The following is a 16,754-nucleotide window of genomic DNA, read 5'->3' as shown; positions in this document are numbered from 1 at the left end:
CGCAATTAGTCTAACATTATTTCTCTATGTCTATTGGCATCATTCGTTTATGCAGGATTAATTGTATTAGGACTGAAGGATTTTACCAACTGCTGTGGTAACAAGACGTCTAGTCCATATTACTCGAAGGTGATGTTACTTATGGTGGTCAAGATGTTTTATAACACGATTAAACCGCGTCTCTTATGTGGATATGAGTTGAAGCGTCTTCCAAAGCGATCCGGTTTACCATGCCATTTACTTTAAATATGAATGCTGTATTAATGTTGTAGTTATTTGTTCATAATGTATATGTGTAGCCTAACGGGAATGCGTCTGGATATAATGACACAGATGTCTCAAGAGTTAAAGCTGCGTGCCCTGTTACTACCCAACGGATTTCAGGACAGGTTTTTAAATATTTACAGATCTCCTGATAAAATCGGATCCTTTATCATTTAACATCTAACCTGCTCCGAATATGCACAAATGTGCACGTTATTTAGTAACAGGTGTGACAGCCCAGCGACATACACAGATAACAAAAAAGACTGTGTAACATATATATATATATATATATATATATATATATATATATATATATATATATATATATATATATATATATATATATATATATGGGTCACTTTTTTAGACACCGAATCCCTAAATACTCCAGGGTGGCAGCCAAACATTTTCTTTAACTCAGGAATAGACTTTTTCGATCAATAATGTGCATTTACTTGTATTATTATAAAATAAATAAAAAAGCACAATTTATTAAGAAGAGATCAAGTTCAATCAACATATTCATTCTTAACCATAACCGTATCTATAAAATGTGAATATATAATGATCTCCTTCTGCGACAATAACACGCTATGATTAAGGTTGGTCTTTTACTAGAAACCCACAAACGATCATTTATTGAGAATAAAATTGCTCCACATTGTAAATTATTCAGATCCATAAAATAATTTAGGGTGTCGCGTACACTACAATTACAATTTGAAATTTACAGGTAAATGATAGTTTGTGATCATTTGAAAACTATATCCTTGATATTTAATGTAAACATGATTATCAAATTGGGTCATAGCCGATGTCAAAAACAAAGTTGTTATTGTTTCCATTTTAAATGGAAGAGAATAATTTAAGAAATGTTGCTAAAGTTACAATCAGCATTATATTAAGCATGGATTATAAAGTCACAATATCAAAAACATGTGGACTTTTTATTTTATTTAATAAAATATATCTTTCAAGATCGTTGTTGTTTTCTGACCTGTATAAAATTTAAATGACGCATTTTCCGCCGGTGGTAGACATCAACGCTTCCCCCGAGATTTTAATAATGAAGATGAGCTTATAGAACCAGAAAATCTCTCTGCCTATTCTTTACTCAACAAACAAAATACGGTTTGTTTGTGTTGTTTTAGTTGGAATACAATAGAGCGATCACATTTGTTTGATTAATATATTTTAATGTAAAAAAAAAAAAAGCCTTCCTGTTGTTTATGATTTCATGTTTCAATTTTCGAGTTTTATTTTATTTTTATTTTTTTTAATTAATTTATTGGTTAACTTAACTATCCCACATCCTTTAAAATGTGTATCGGCTACTGCTTTTTACAGTTCATTCCCCCACCCCCCCACCGGACAACTCATGTCACGCGGCTGTTTAATGATGAAAGGCTACATGTTACCAGTAGTGTTAAATATATGGTTAATTATGCGTATGAAAATTAAACATCAGTGTTATGCTAATAGGGCTGCCTTCAGCTGTGGATCACAGCACTTGAGACTAGCATTTAATCAAATGAATCGGTAACTAATACATCTGCACGTGTGAACTCTCACAAACCCATTGTAACATTGGCACAGGTTAGACTCAGAATATGTATTTTGCTATAATATTATTGTCAGACGCGTCCAATAGAGAGTGTATGTTAAATTAAAATAGGTCATTATTTTCTCTGGGAGGAGTATACAATTGTAACGTTATATAAGACATTATTTTGAGTAATTAAACCCTGGTTTGAGTAATGCTGCTTTTAATCCTCTACAAAAGCTAACGTTTCCTTTGCACTTTAAACCAAGGCCCGGAGTGGCGAGTTGTTTCACACAAATTGTATGCCCTTAATGACACCCCTTTAACACAAGTTAATATCAACTATATTTTACACTGTCGAATCCAATTTAAACATGTTTTTTTATATGCAAAAAGTAAAGGACATCAATACTGCAGTGATGTTCACACACTAACACTGAAATTCAGATGTTTGACATGAAATCATGTAGTTAACACGTTTGTAAATAAAAGGTTGTTATTTGGAATCAATGCATAACTTAAATGAAGACAGCTAACCTATTCGGCCTATTATTATTATTATTATTATTATTATTATTATCATCATTATTATTATCATCCACGAGTATGTGATGTATACATTATTTTCGTGATAAAAGATATTTCGTTTTTGAACAAAAATCTAAGGTCGGAGAAAGCCTTCTTACCTCGGTATAGAATACATCGATATAGAAATATATTTGATTTATAATCTTAATTGTTTAATATTTTTAATTTAAGGATGATCTCAGTCCAGCAATAATAATAATAATAATAATCATAATCATAATAATGTACTATTATTTTAAGATTAAACAGCATTTATCTTTTTGACTGTGTTAATATATGCAATTCAAGCATCATAATCCACGCGGAATCAGCATGGATTTCATCTTGTGTTTCTTTGATTAAAAAATAAATAACAATAAAACATTTGTTTACAGATTTGTATTTCCTAGTATACAAAACACCATTACAACGACGTCCTTCTAAAACATGTCAACAGAAACATAAAGCCTAATATTGCATTTGATAAATAACTGAAACATTAAATAAATGTATGCACTTTACAATTAGAAAATGTATAATGGCTATTATACCTATACACGGTAAACTCATGCGATGCATTTTTAAATTATATTCTTCACCCTCACATTTACGTCTATTTCCAACAAATACGTTCTGCATTTTCACTATAAAATGTGTGAACGAATTTGGACCCAGCTTTGCTGTTTGCTTGACTTTTACAGGTCCTGTGGAGCCGACCAGGCATTCGCCAATCATAGTCGCTCACGGAGGGAGTGGACCAATCAGCGCTTCGCTATGTTGAATATTCATGAATCGTTGATTCAAACCTTTGAGGCGAGTTTGTGTAGGTCCACAGCATCATGCTTAGACTTTTCACAAAGACAAACTCCATTTTCTTATGAATGGAAAGTGAAAAAATCAGATCAGCTTAAATTGGGATCCATCCTTCACTGAGATCATAGAAGAAAACAAAAAGGAAGAGAAGGGATCAGCCAGAAGAGATGACAATGACTGCAATGCCAGAAAGTCTTAATAGCCCTGTCTCAGGGAAGGCGGTTTTCATGGAATTTGGGCCACCAAGTCAACAAATGTCGCCTTCCTCCGTGTCTCATGGACATTACTCCATGCACTGTTTACATTCCGCGGGTCACTCTCAACACGAAAGCTCATACAGCGCTGCTTCGTCTTTCCCGAGGTCTCTGGGTTATCCATATGTCAGCTCGGTCGGCAGCCATTCCTCAAGTCCATACATCAGCACAGTGCAGTCGTATCAGAGCAGCTCGACTCTAACCCAGACGCGGTTAGAGGACACAGGTGAGACCGCTATATTTTTCAGTGTATCCTAAACTTTGCAAAAGGTTAGAGAGAACATCGTTGCTTTGCTAGTTCAGTCCACCGAACAAGCGTTGAATTGGTAAAAAGCAACCCAGATGTTCACGTATTTGTCTTGGTAATTGCGTAATGCTATAAACAATGTATGCAATTAAGGGTAATTATACCTAAACTACAGCTTGTGAAAATAGCAAACTTGCACTGCTGAGTTGAGTTCACTGCTTCGCTGTAGTGTTTGTTGGGTGTCTTATTTTCTTTAACTCTCCCTTTTTTTTTTTTTTTTACTTCAGCAGAGCCAGAGAAAAACACAGTGGTGGAAGGTGGAGAAGTTCGATTTAACGGGAAAGGGAAAAAGATCCGCAAACCCAGGACTATTTATTCCAGTTTGCAGCTACAAGCTTTGAACAGGCGCTTCCAGCAAACTCAGTACCTGGCTCTCCCGGAAAGAGCTGAACTAGCAGCTTCCATGGGGCTTACACAAACACAAGTAAGGTTTACATCATACCACCATGTGTTATGTGTTGTTATCCACATACATAATATGTATTAGTCACTGTAGCCGAAAAATACAGCTATAACAATGCACACGCAAACGCTGTGACACATATTGATTTGTTACAATTCCCTTGCCTGCACAGACTTTTAATTATCGATTTTGTTAATACTGATAATATAATCCCAATTATTCTTAGCGCTAAAAAAATGTTGGCCTTTTTTATTTTATTTTTTAATGTTGCTATTATTAGTTTAATAAAACCGAGATAATGTCCCTTGTTTAACAAAAGTAAATATGTCCACCGTATTTTAATATCCACGTCTATTTAAACACGCATCATTTCTGTTTTGTTTAACACTAGCATTGCATGTGCATTAAATATTCAGATACCCCGGTCATAAGGCGGACACAAGAAAAATCAAACTGCAGCCAAACATTCTTGTTTTTCGTTAAATGATTGCTTCTCTAAATTTGTGTTTAATGACACATTTCTAGAATTATTAAATTCCATTCAGGTCGATTGAGCGAAAAAAAAAAAAAAAAAAAACCTCGATGGAGCTTTACATTATGAGGCCGATTGAGATACTTTTGAAGCCACGTGACAACACGTATTCACTGTTGGTCATTTTTGTAAAAGTACATGAATTTGAAAATTAAGAGTTTATTTTAATAGTTTTTTTTTTATGTTTGTATGATATGAATTGGCGATACTTTTTAGTATTGCTCTCTAAATCGAAGAAATGTATTAAATAGAAGTTTGTTTGTGTTGAAGGTAAAGATTTGGTTCCAGAACAAGCGATCCAAGTTCAAGAAGCTGCTGAAGCAAGGCGGGGGATCTTTGGAGAGTGCATTAGCTAACGGCAGAAGTCTGTCCGCCACCTCGCCTACTGTTCCCGCGGTCTGGAACGCTACATCCTCTGGCAAGACGTCAGCAGGGACGCCGGGCACTTACATCCCCAGCTACACTTCATGGTATCCTTCAGCACACCAAGAATCTATGCAGCAACCCCATCTGATGTGATAAGAAATCGCCCCCACCCTCGAGACCACTGCTGGTCCAAAACAGAGGGATCACCGGGCAGCTAAAGCCAATAACGCACAGCACCCTCGTCCATTGCAGACAGGCACATATGCGATGCGGAGCTTGTTTTCAACTGCTGACAGCTGACAGATCAGCCTCCTAATACCGTTACCCCATCCATAGAACAGCCGGGGAGCAGAAAGACTCTGCGTGCAGTGGCAACAAGAATAACTTTTTTGTGTTGCGAGTCTAGAGAGAGTGAGAGGATGGAGAAGAAATATAGGTCATTAAAGCTGCTGTATCCCATTTCTGTGACCTCCTGCTGTAAAATTAGATGTAAACACGGTTTTGAGCCTTTATGATCAATTGTACATTTACTATAAATGTCAAATTTGCGTACTGGTCATAGACTGTATGTTTGTGTGCTCCACACTTTATTTAAATTAATTTAATTGTATAGTTAGTTTTATTTAAAACAAGCGTCAGTGTATTTGTAAACAGTTATTAGTCCATTTAAAAAATACCACTTTTACTGCTGCAGTGACACAAACATTATTTGGGTTATTAAAACCATAAGCCAACCTGTAATTGGGATGTTTAGCAAAAACATAATTTAAAATAAGATCCATATATTTAATAGCACTTCGTTGAAATGAGATTTTGCAGCTTTAAAGAAAGAGCCTTTTCAATAAGTTCTGGCGCTGCTCAGCTTGAAGTGCATAGTCAGACTGATGTATATAAATGTACTATTTAAATATGATGCATATATTTCTTGTTTTTGTTTTGTGTGGCTGTATACATGATGCATTGTGAAATTGAATTTTACCTGTGAATATGGAACACGTGTTAATGAAATAAATGTGGTTAGCGTTCTATATGTTAAAGTTTAGTTTTATATTGAAAATGTTAATTTATTGCTTTGTATTCTTAAAAAAAAAAAAACATTGTAAATACCGTGTAAAATTTCAAGACAGTAAAATGATGATTTTTAAAGGCGAGAGACTATTCGAAGTTGTCTTTAAGGGAAAAAGACGTCTATAAAAATACTTTTGTATTAATGTTTTTGGAATTATGAACCAATGCAATTGTAATCTGCTTTAAAAAAAAAAAAACTACTGGTTTATCATTTAAACCAAGCACAACCGACGGTAAAATTAAAGGTCTGGGATGATTTCTAAACACAACAAAGCATTCATTTTAATTCTTATGTGTTTTTATTTGTATTGTATTTTAAATGGTGTGAATCAAATAATCTATCTATCGCCACAACATTTTTTTTAAACAATTTTTCTTTAACACATTTGGTAGTCACCCGGTACCCTTAGTTTTAGCCCTGAGGTGCCTCTTGTGACTCTGGTCTGATTATAATCAATTATTGTACTTGTTGCTTTTCATGTACATGTAGTCGCGGTATAAGATCCTTTCTCCCCTTGTGTGGTAACAATAAACCCTCTTTTCAGCGACGAATGGCAGGGGAAGCACTGGTGTGTGTTAAGTGAATAATTGGGAGAGGAGCAGGTGCTGCAGGAAAAGATGGTTTGTTGAAAATGTGGATCTAAAAACAGCAAGTTCAAACGAGCTCTTGTTTGGTTTGATGGTGTAACTGCGCTTTTTCAGCAATATCTCGAAGCACCGGGAGACAACGGGAGTAAATGTGCTTAATTGGCCTATATAACTGACAAAAAAAAATGAATGAAAAATAAAATAATTTATTTTTTAGCCCTAAAATGTGGCCGTCAATCTCAACGTGAAAATAAAACAATATTTAAACCATGCTCAGCATGAATGCACTGTAAAGTGTGAAAAAATCTGAAGTTGCACACAGTGATCCATAATAATCTATACCTTTCTGATTTCCTAACATCTGCGCAATTGTCAATAAAACTGAATAAGCGCCTATTCCAGTCTTGTCGATTTTGTACATACATGTAATTATACAGGGCAATGCTATATCATTTAATTCACTTATGTATTTATTTATTTTGTAATAATGAAGTGCCTATATTTTAATTGTCAAGAAGTCTTGTTAAATTAAACCAAAAATAAACCCATAGATTTATTCTATATTTAGCCTATATACACAGTTTTGGTCTGATACTTTGACAGGCTTTTCTGTAATATATAGCGAGTGTAGGCCTATCGTATAGGTCATAATAATAATCAAACTATTCTTTATTTATACAGTTTTTTGGGTTTTTTTTTGCCAGTTCTGACACACAACCTGTGTGGGCTATAAGATTTGCTTAAACTCACATGGTCAGAACAGGAAACGTAATAACATGTTTCTGAGAAAACCGACAGCAATCGCTGTGGCTCACTAGGCCACACATTACACTCAAAACCCCAAACCCCAGATACACCTCTGATTCACACACGTTTAATTCTTGTTGATGTAAATCCAATAGCAAGTATAAATAGCAGGCCGACATGCACGTTTTTCTTCAATTACACATTAAAGATAAAACGCTGATCAGTTTTGTACTGCATTTCTACTTCGTGTTGTTAAATATATCCATGCCATGTTATCAGAGAGATTAGTTTAAGAAAAATAAATCGATTAATTAAGTTTCCTTAATAAATGTCTATGAGGTTGCCTTCTGAAACTACCATTTCCAACTAATCTAAAATATATGGAAAACGTAGTCTAGACTATGTAAAACAGCTGTTTGTATTAATGCCAAATAAGGCAGATGACACAGATATGTTATAAAATAACATTATTAATATCACGTTCAGTCGATTGAAGTTCATTTATCCATTGCCTCCAAACACATATAATGGGTTCAGGACAGAACGCGGATGGCCTTCCAGCAAGCACAATATTTATACTATATCTGATATTTCACAAATGATCATATTAATTAAACATGAATAATTTATTAATCCCTGTATTTAATCACTGAATTATTTCATTTACTCTTATGATTAGGCACACCGATTTTTTAAATTTTTTTTTGGGGGGGGGGATTTGAATAATGCAAATCCTCAAAATAGAGACACGTTCATTAGCAGGGGGAAAAACGCAATTTTGGGATTTTCCTGTAAATAAAAAACTAATTTAGTTCTGGAACCTTTATTAAACAGGTGACACGCTGCTTAATAAATATCTGAATTAGTTTATTTTTTTCAAAGACTCCAAAGTGCGCATACAGCTGCAAACCCAAGAGGGTCAGCATTATTTCACTGTATTCTCCTCTTGATTACAGCCGAGCCCATCAAACGCAACATAATTACAGTAATTTCGGGTTTATTTATTCTAATGCAGTTTCCCATCTCTGGGGTAATTATGAGCAATTTTTCGCCCAGGGAATCTTTTTGCATTAACAAAAGAGATAGCACTGAAAGCCAAATTTGCTGTGTATTGAAAAAAAGAAGTAAACTAGGTGAGCTGCATCTCTCCTCAGTTCTCTTATATTTAAGCCTCTGCAAATTGCCTGCAGGTGTGTGCTGCAGTATTGTCAATGGGAAGAAGGTTCAAAATTAGCAAAAGCACAATGTTGGAGTAATGAAGGCAGAGCAGGCAAAATTACCGAACAAGAGCTGCCTTATTTTGTCTCGTATTCACATTTCCAGTCTACAAAAACCTTTCGCGTGTCTTCAATTCAAAATCAGAGATGCGACATTATACACGCATGTCAGATAATTGTAAGCCAAGTAGTTATCTGTAATGACACATCCTTAGTAATATATTTAGAATAGTCTGTGTCTTTCAATATTGTATACCGCTAGCCTGCATTCTGCACATTATGTTTCGGCCGATATAGCCTGTCAAATATCAATAATAAAATAAATATGCTATTAAATTGGTTTCTATATTTATATAAATTAACGAAAGAAAATAAGGAACTGCAAACATGTTTTGCAAGATATATGAGAACATTATATATAGAACATTATATATATGTCAAGAACAAAAAACTGTTCGGCATTTATAAAACCAAACTTTGAATCTTTTTTGTCCTTTTTTAATACACGTACTAACCGCAGTGCAGAATTATTTGAAGTATATACAGTTTAATCAAACCCCACCCTCTTATTCCTCACAGTAATTGCAACGATGGAAAACCTTTACAGTACCAACTTTAGACAGGTCACTTTGTGCACTTATAGCGATATAGAGTTACAGGTAAAAATGAAACTTGTTCCACCCTTACCTTTGTCTTTCTTTCACTCAACCTGGATAGTCTGTTTTCTACTTAGAGATCACAGTGTTTCTGGAATGACAGTTAAATGAAAACACCATTCTGATGTGCAAGATCCCTGTAAGCTGTTTTCCATGCAGTGTTAGAACAGTACTGTTCAGAATATCAGCTATATACCCTCTCTTTATAGCTGATGAAAAAAAGTGCCGATTATTAGCATAAATGTTTACTCTTCATTACGCTAATGACATTGTGCACTCGAGATCTTGGTAATCTTTGGGAAAATTATGAGTAATTTTTTTTAAAAAAATTTAAAGCAGCAGTTACCATGCAATTCAGGCTAATTCTGCGTAGGCTCCAAACGGATATAATTACCGAGGAGTCAAGATGTTATGCTAAAAACTATGCATTGATATTCCCATTTATTATGTACATACAACTTTGACAATGTTGATGCTTGAAATAGCATGAAATTGTCTTGCGCAAAAATTACAGTCCATATTAGGACATTTGAAATTGCGAAGAATTATATAGTAATTGCAGGCTTTCAGATCGGAGAGCCAGAATGCTCAAACTAGAGCAAATGTGGATAAAATTACAGATCAGAGTAAAATTAGGGAAGGGGTATGGGATGTTTCAACTTGACTACAGGATTCCGGAAGTGTCTAATGCCTCATGATTACTAGTCATACAGGCAAGAAAAAGCTTATCTAAACTTGATTGATTCATTCCCTATTTGTATTAAAAAGGCAGCGGTGCATTTAGAAGACGATCCTACTGTATTTTATAAAAGTTTTGTATCTATCAACAGAATGATTAATAAAGCACATTGTGTATTCATTAGGCAGACACATTAGGTTTCACCAAACACTGCCAAACATTTAATAAACAAAGAACCATGCTTTCTTTTTAAAGTTGTATTGGACTATATTATAGAAAAATGCAGCATAAACTAATTTGGGATAACGCATTCAGTATGTCTCCAAGGAAAAGGCATAAGCCAGAATTGAGTTTTACAGTAAATCTGTGACTAAGTATTTATGTGCGCACATTTTGAATTGTAATAAAATCTGGAAAAAATAACTAAAAGGAAAAAAAATCTCAGCGCAGCTATGCGCCCCTTTATTCAACCGATATGTATAGGCTACATTTCGTTTAGTTTTAAACTTTTTTCATAATGCAAATTGTTGTGTGATTCTGCAGCGTATTTCTCATTGCAGCTGCCCAAGGGGGACTGAAGTGATACAGATTAGTGCCGTGGCAGCCCCGGAATGTTACATTTTGTAATGTAGCAATCACTGAAAAAGTACATCCTTATTATGCAAAATGATCCTACTTTGTATAGGTTTTGGTCATTCTACATTCGGAAGCGGGCCCAAACAGATTGGTAAACCTAACAGTTGTTATTCTGGATAATAATTCATTGAAATTAGATGATGTCTTTGTGACCTCAAAGTTACCTGCAGTATGAGCTGTAATCATTTTAAAGAAACCGAAAATATTCTATGACAATGTGCATTACGGAAATCTTACTAGAAGTCAAACTAATTTAATTGAAAATGGTTAATGAACGAAGAAACAGATCAAGTAAAGGCCTCACAATTGAACGATTCGGTATTTTCAAATCAAGCTTCCACAGTATGCGAGTAAGCACATTATAGCACTATTTGTTAATTGTCTTTTTTTAAAGAATAATGCCAAAAACCGCACAATATTGCCAGTTTGATTATATACCCATCCTTAAATCATAACAGCGTTCTTGAAGCAAATCATAATGAAACGCAATATGCAATTTTGAGTGAGCTCCAATTTAAAATCAACCTCTCTAAAGTTGTTGTTAAGTTAATAAGTGTGCCTGTATTCAGGATTGGTATTAAGAAAAAACTAGACACAATAATGTACACGGTCACAGCAGTCCAATTTCCACCTCGTGCCACAACCAATTCGTACTTTACATTTAGGAAATAACAAGGATTGCTATTGAGATGTATACACGGATGGAGTTCCGTTTGCTGCTTCCCATTTTAATTTTTCCTCTGCAGATTTAGAACAAATGTTCATCAGCTGTCTGTGTTTGGGGGGGGGGGGGGGGGGGGTGATCAGACAGGCCCCTGTGTGGTGTGGGTGTTCTGCAAGTTGTGAGAAATGTTTCCAAGTTGGTTTGCTCGGGGCGGTTTTGAGCCTCGTTTTTTAGGCTGAGTCGAGTTAATAAAAAGTCTGGGAGGGGCGTTCTGACTCCAGAGTGTCTGCAGGACTGGACCCAGTCGAACGCCCTGCTCTCCTCTCTCGCATGCCAAAGACTGTTGCGTGCCTTCAGCTACCCCTTCGCTTGCTCTGCCCCAGGCGCTTGGTCGTGCGGCTGTTAATGATCTTACTCAGATCCTCCAAAACCTCCCCAAGGAAACTAAGAGATATCAGACTTTAATGGGACGTTTCACTAAGCATATATATACTGGTATATATTTTTTTTCAGGGCTCATATTCCAAATAAACTGGAAGCGTTAATCTCGTTTTGCTTCTAAGTCACGTGCAAAAACGCATGTGTTACGTCAATTTTGTAGACTTGGTCCTTTGTGATATTAAGTGGTCCATTTATACTGTTCGTTTGTTAAGTGGAAATACATATTTCACTTTTCGATAGAAACATTTGCCTTTCGTAACAATATATTTGAAATGCACAACAGTAACACGATTGTAATAAAACCCGGGTTTAACGAGATAAAACAAAGTCAGCATGACTCCAATGTGGGGAGTTTCGTCAGCAGGAGATATTTATGGGATACATTTATCTGGCGCCAGCTCTCTGTGGGCGGGGTCCATTCAGGCAGAATTTAGAATGTCTTGCTGATGGATTAACGCCCATACAGGAACCACAACATATCATGTACGAACGGGCTTGCATGGGAGAGAATACAAATTATACATTTTTTTGAACAAAAGAATACTTCAAGTAAATAATGTACTTAAAGTAGTTCGAGTTCATCCAATATTGCCATTCAAATTGATACAATAGTCTGAACTTTGGACTTTTTAACAGTAAATGCTTGAAATGAGATATATATATATATATATATATATATATATATATATATATATATATATATATATATATATAATAAAAGAACGAATCTCTTCATATTCACCTGACACTGAAAACAATATTTTTATTTTAAATTATCTCTTCATATCATAAAGGCAACACTGCAAAGATGTAGTTTCGAAAATAAATAATTAAAATACATTTCGTTTTCAAACTTGGTATACATGTTTTTGAGAAAAATCAGTAGCTTAACTTTACTCTCTCGCCCAAACATGTCAAGGGGGAATCAGTTACATTAAGGGTGCAACTTTATAAAATATAAAGGCACGGGCTTTCTCTGCAAATTCATAGTTGCGTCATTTTATACAGCCAAAATCTGAAAAACTTACTTTACTGTACAAACAAAAGTTTTAACCGGCATACATGATAATATTGTTACCTCATATAACATATATATCAAGAAAATAATTATTTTAACAAACAGTTTGTCAACATATAAAATTCCATTTATACATTTATATTCCAACATCAAAAGTGAGGTCATTTTCGAAGGCACCTATTCGTACAAAGGTTTGAAAAATATGCTACATCGCTGATTTCAAAATTTCAATTGCTGCATTAAAATGAATAACTTAAAAAGAAATTGTAAATCGATATAGATTTTTGCTTGTGATTCCAATTTCCGCTTTCTGTGAAATGCTATTTTGGGGGGGGGGGGGGGGGGGGGGGGGGGAGTATTGACAATGATGGTTGCTTTGGATTGTAGTGGTCCTTAAGAATACTGCCATAAATACTATTTTACAATGTACACGAAAACTATTCTGGTATGTCTACCAGAAGACATAACACATAACATGAAAATAAAGTTTTTGGCAGAATACAACAGGATTAAAAAAAGTTTTTTTTGCTGTAGATGCACAATTATCTGTGTTTAATATAGTTCAGCATGTATACTGCGTTAATGTATCTTTATATATATACCAGTCCAATGATGTGCTTGTTTTCAAGGGGAGCCTCAGCATTTCTTTCAGTCATTAGTGAATGTCAATAACACCACAGTCTTAAAATATTGCCCCAGCGCTCACTGCTGAGTTGTGGTGGTGCAGCAGTGGATTGGGCTGTAGATGCGGTACCGAGTTCGAGGACGGGTACCAGGAATAGTTTCCTAAGAAAGAAGGCGCAGTTGTGTTGGGAGGGCTGTTGCTCTGAGGCAGGGTGTTTGCTGTGTTCATTCTGTGTGGGAAGTCCCAGGCGACCGAGGCCAGAGGCGATCTGCAAGGCGGAGACTCGCCGGGTCCCGCATGTTGATCAGGGGGAATCTCGCCACTCTTCCACAGCTTCTTGAATTTTGAACGTCGGTTTTGAAACCAGATTTTCACCTATAGAATAAGAGAACCCCAATGATTAACACCCGCATCCACTTCAGTTATCCAATTACACTTCTCGCTGTAGACCTACTGCAAATTAAATAACACACCAATATCAAATATCTGCCAAGGTTTGAATAAGGAATTTATGTAGCCCTAACCTTCAAATAGTGTCGTAAACAGTAAACTCAATTCATTATCCGTATATCTCAATTTTAATTAGTTCACTAACTTATAAAAATGTACGGCAATTCATATATTACCAAGTCCAGAAGCCTTATACTTAAATTGTGCATTTTGTTATCAATTACTTATTTTACACATTGTAACATTGCCGTATTTTCTGCACATATCACACTGTAACACGTTTGCCACGCATAGCTTCTGATCAAATAGCTAAATAAAAGTTTCATTTTTGTATTTGTCACCACAGTCGTACCTGAGTTTGTGTAACGCCTAAGGAAGCCGCCAGCTCGGCTCTTTCAGGTAGCGCCAAATATTGGGTCTTTTGAAATCGTCTTTGAAGCGCAGCCAGTTGGAAACTCGAATAAATCGTTCTCGGCTTTCTAACTTTCTTTGGCTTGCCGTTCACCATCCGAACTTCGGGTTCACAGTCTTCTTTCTCTGCAGCAAAAGACATACAATAAATGCATAGCCTATACACAGGTGATTCTTGCCTCACATTCTGAAATTCCGTGCATTTAGGTTGTAGACTATACACACACATATATATATATATATATATATATATATATATATATATAAATCAGTTTACTTTTGCATTAACACTAAAGCGAAAAAAAAAACAGTAACAAAAACTAATACTAATCTGATAGAAATCCTGTAAATCACAGGTTAGCCTATGCAGCTTTAAAATAATAATAGTATCTATTTACCTGCATCAGTATGTGTTGGCGACGAAGTTGACCCATATGGACCGTATGAATTATAAGAACTACTAAACCCAAGCTCGTACGGTTTGGTGTTGTAAGGAACGCTGCTCAAGCCACTGGCATGGTACTGGTACGCGCTGAGCTGTCCATACGGCGATCCTCCACAATGTCCAGGCTGTTGGTTATTGTAGTAACTGCTGTCTGTAGCTGTGGACACAGGTAAAGTCGGAGATTCCTGGGGTTTGTGCATGCTCTGGTAGCTGTTCGAGGTAATCTGGTTCGAATGCATATCTGCAGCTAAACTGTCAAAAACTCCAGTCATCGTTTTACCAAAATATAAAGAAAACTTTACCCCAATAAATAACCGACAGATACAAAAAAAGCGTCTTTTAGAAAACAACAAGAACAACCCCCCCAAAAAAAACAAAAACTTGGAAACTAACAAGAGTCTGTCAGTGATTTGGATAACATCCTCATGCCAGTTTATGAAAAGGACGAAGCAGCACCGCTACAAGATCTCTGACTGTCTGCTGCCAAGGACGCTGGCGGGCGGGCATTTATCCGGTGTCACGTGCTCGCCAGGCGGCCGCAGCCAATAAGAAGGTCCACAGATTATACACCATCATGACCAAATTCTGAGCTCCATGTATAATGTTTTATTTAAAAAAAAATAAAACAACATAAATAAACTTTTCCAATGCACAAATATATTTCCACTAATACATGTTGATGTATGTGTGAGCGTGTATGACAGACAGTGCTGGGGAATGATGTCAGAATAGAACACACATGTATACAAAATAAACAACTAAGAATATGTTTCTATCTCCTTGGTTACATATTCTATGAATTATTACACTGTTGCCTTTTTGCCTTCTAAATATTGCCTATATATATATATATATATATATATATATATATATATATATATATATATATATATATATATAATTTTATTATGATGAATAATGTTTAAATGGGGTCAGAAAAAACTAGCTTCTTATTAGAGATTAAAGGTTTTAATTGATTGTGAATGTATTGATTAAGTGTACAATATGTACTTTAATCGATTTACTTTTTCGATTTAAAATAAATTCATTAAAAGTGCATGTGCTCAAAATAGCCAATAAAGTAACCCAAAAATACAAAACTTACTTTTATTAAATTTAATATAGAAAAACTGTTTTCTTTTTAAGTAGGGCCTAATGTTATCATGTTTAACAATCGCCTAAAATATAATAAAATACAACTGTCACCTTAATTCAGTTTAAAAATAATTAAGGCATGCATCGACGGTCTGCTGGTATATTAGAGCATAATTTTTTATTATAAACGTTATATAAACGTATTTTACTGAATTTTTGGGGGCGGTTCATTAATACAATTCAATAGCACAAGACGTATAAGATATGTAATTTGATTAATCTATTAGCTGTTGTGCTCATGGTCTGGTCAAGCCATTATACAATTTAAATATTAAAAAAACACATGTCCCATTAAATCTCCTAATCGAAATAAATTGAAAGAAAATTGATCAGCAAACCAACTTGCACAGGCCCATGGTTCTCCATTTTGTTCATTTGGAAATACTGTAAGAGTTCTTGCCTTACAGCGCCACCTGGTGGCACCATTAACTTCAGCAGTTTTTAATTTTGTCGGCAGACAGGCGGTGTAAGTAATTAAACCTCGGCGCCAGCCCTCTCAAACTCACAGGTGAGCAAAATAGCAATTAAAAACCGCAGCATTATGCCAGCGCTTACCGAAGCTCGGCTTTGTCATTGCAAATACTTGTTTTAACAGTAGTGTATTGCAAAAACAAGTTACTGTCATCGAAAACATTTTCTCTCAAAATCCTTTACTGAGTTATGCTGATATGTTCTTTTTTAATTTTTAATTTTTTTACTGGGGGCGTTTAGCGCTGAGTTCTTAAAGTTGATCACTTGTGTGTGTGTGTGTGTGTGTGTGTGTGTGTGTGTGTGTGTGTGTGTGTGTGTGTGTGTGTGTGTGTGTGTGTCATATATATATATATATATATATATATATATATATATATATATATATATATATATATATATATATACATACACACACACACTGCTGTGCAAAA

At 35.2% G+C, this 16,754-nt stretch overlaps 2 protein-coding genes across 3 annotated transcripts; one reads left to right on the top strand and one right to left on the bottom strand.

Annotated features, from left to right (window-relative positions):
* The first annotated feature begins 3,336 nt into the window (after positions 1-3,336).
* Positions 3,337-6,984, top strand: LOC117411772 (homeobox protein Dlx1a). 2 transcript variants are annotated; one of them, XM_034019523.3, is made up of 3 exons: positions 3,337-3,670; positions 3,979-4,175; positions 4,957-6,984. In XM_034019523.3, exons 1-3 carry the CDS (start codon positions 3,358-3,360, stop codon positions 5,203-5,205), a joined length of 759 nt encoding a protein of 252 aa, XP_033875414.1. In that variant the 5' UTR covers positions 3,337-3,357; the 3' UTR covers positions 5,206-6,984. The 2 variants fall into 2 exon arrangements, with proteins under 2 accessions (XP_033875414.1, XP_033875422.1); XM_034019531.3 differs by having other exon boundaries at positions 3,349-3,670; positions 3,982-4,175.
* Positions 6,985-12,491: 5,507 nt separating this feature from the next.
* Positions 12,492-15,170, bottom strand: LOC117406003 (homeobox protein Dlx2a-like). The gene is made up of 3 exons (XM_034009639.3): positions 14,651-15,170; positions 14,194-14,378; positions 12,492-13,766 (listed from the first exon to the last, which is right to left on the bottom strand). Exons 1-3 carry the CDS (start codon positions 14,967-14,969, stop codon positions 13,449-13,451), a joined length of 822 nt encoding a protein of 273 aa, XP_033865530.1. The 5' UTR covers positions 14,970-15,170; the 3' UTR covers positions 12,492-13,448.
* Between the last annotated feature and the right edge of the window lie 1,584 nt (positions 15,171-16,754).

This window comes from Acipenser ruthenus, chromosome 10 (assembly GCF_902713425.1).
Source record: "Acipenser ruthenus chromosome 10, fAciRut3.2 maternal haplotype, whole genome shotgun sequence".
NCBI lineage: Eukaryota > Metazoa > Chordata > Actinopteri > Acipenseriformes > Acipenseridae > Acipenser > Acipenser ruthenus.
The sequence above is the reverse complement of the archived record's forward strand: the minus strand, read 5'-3'. Positions and strand labels throughout refer to the sequence as shown.

Coding starts and splice junctions, on each gene's coding strand:
- LOC117411772 (XM_034019523.3), top strand. CDS start 3,358: ATGACAATGACTGCAATGCCAGAAAGTCTTAATAGCCCTGTCTCAGGG. Junction 3,671..3,978: donor GACGCGGTTAGAGGACACAG/GTGAGACCGCTA, acceptor TTTTTACTTCAG/CAGAGCCAGAGAAAAACACA. Junction 4,176..4,956: donor TGGGGCTTACACAAACACAA/GTAAGGTTTACA, acceptor TTTGTGTTGAAG/GTAAAGATTTGGTTCCAGAA.
- LOC117406003 (XM_034009639.3), bottom strand. CDS start 14,969: ATGACTGGAGTTTTTGACAGTTTAGCTGCAGATATGCATTCGAACCAG. Junction 14,379..14,650: donor GCCAACACATACTGATGCAG/GTAAATAGATAC, acceptor CTTTTGCTGCAG/AGAAAGAAGACTGTGAACCC. Junction 13,767..14,193: donor TAGGCGTTACACAAACTCAG/GTACGACTGTGG, acceptor CTTATTCTATAG/GTGAAAATCTGGTTTCAAAA.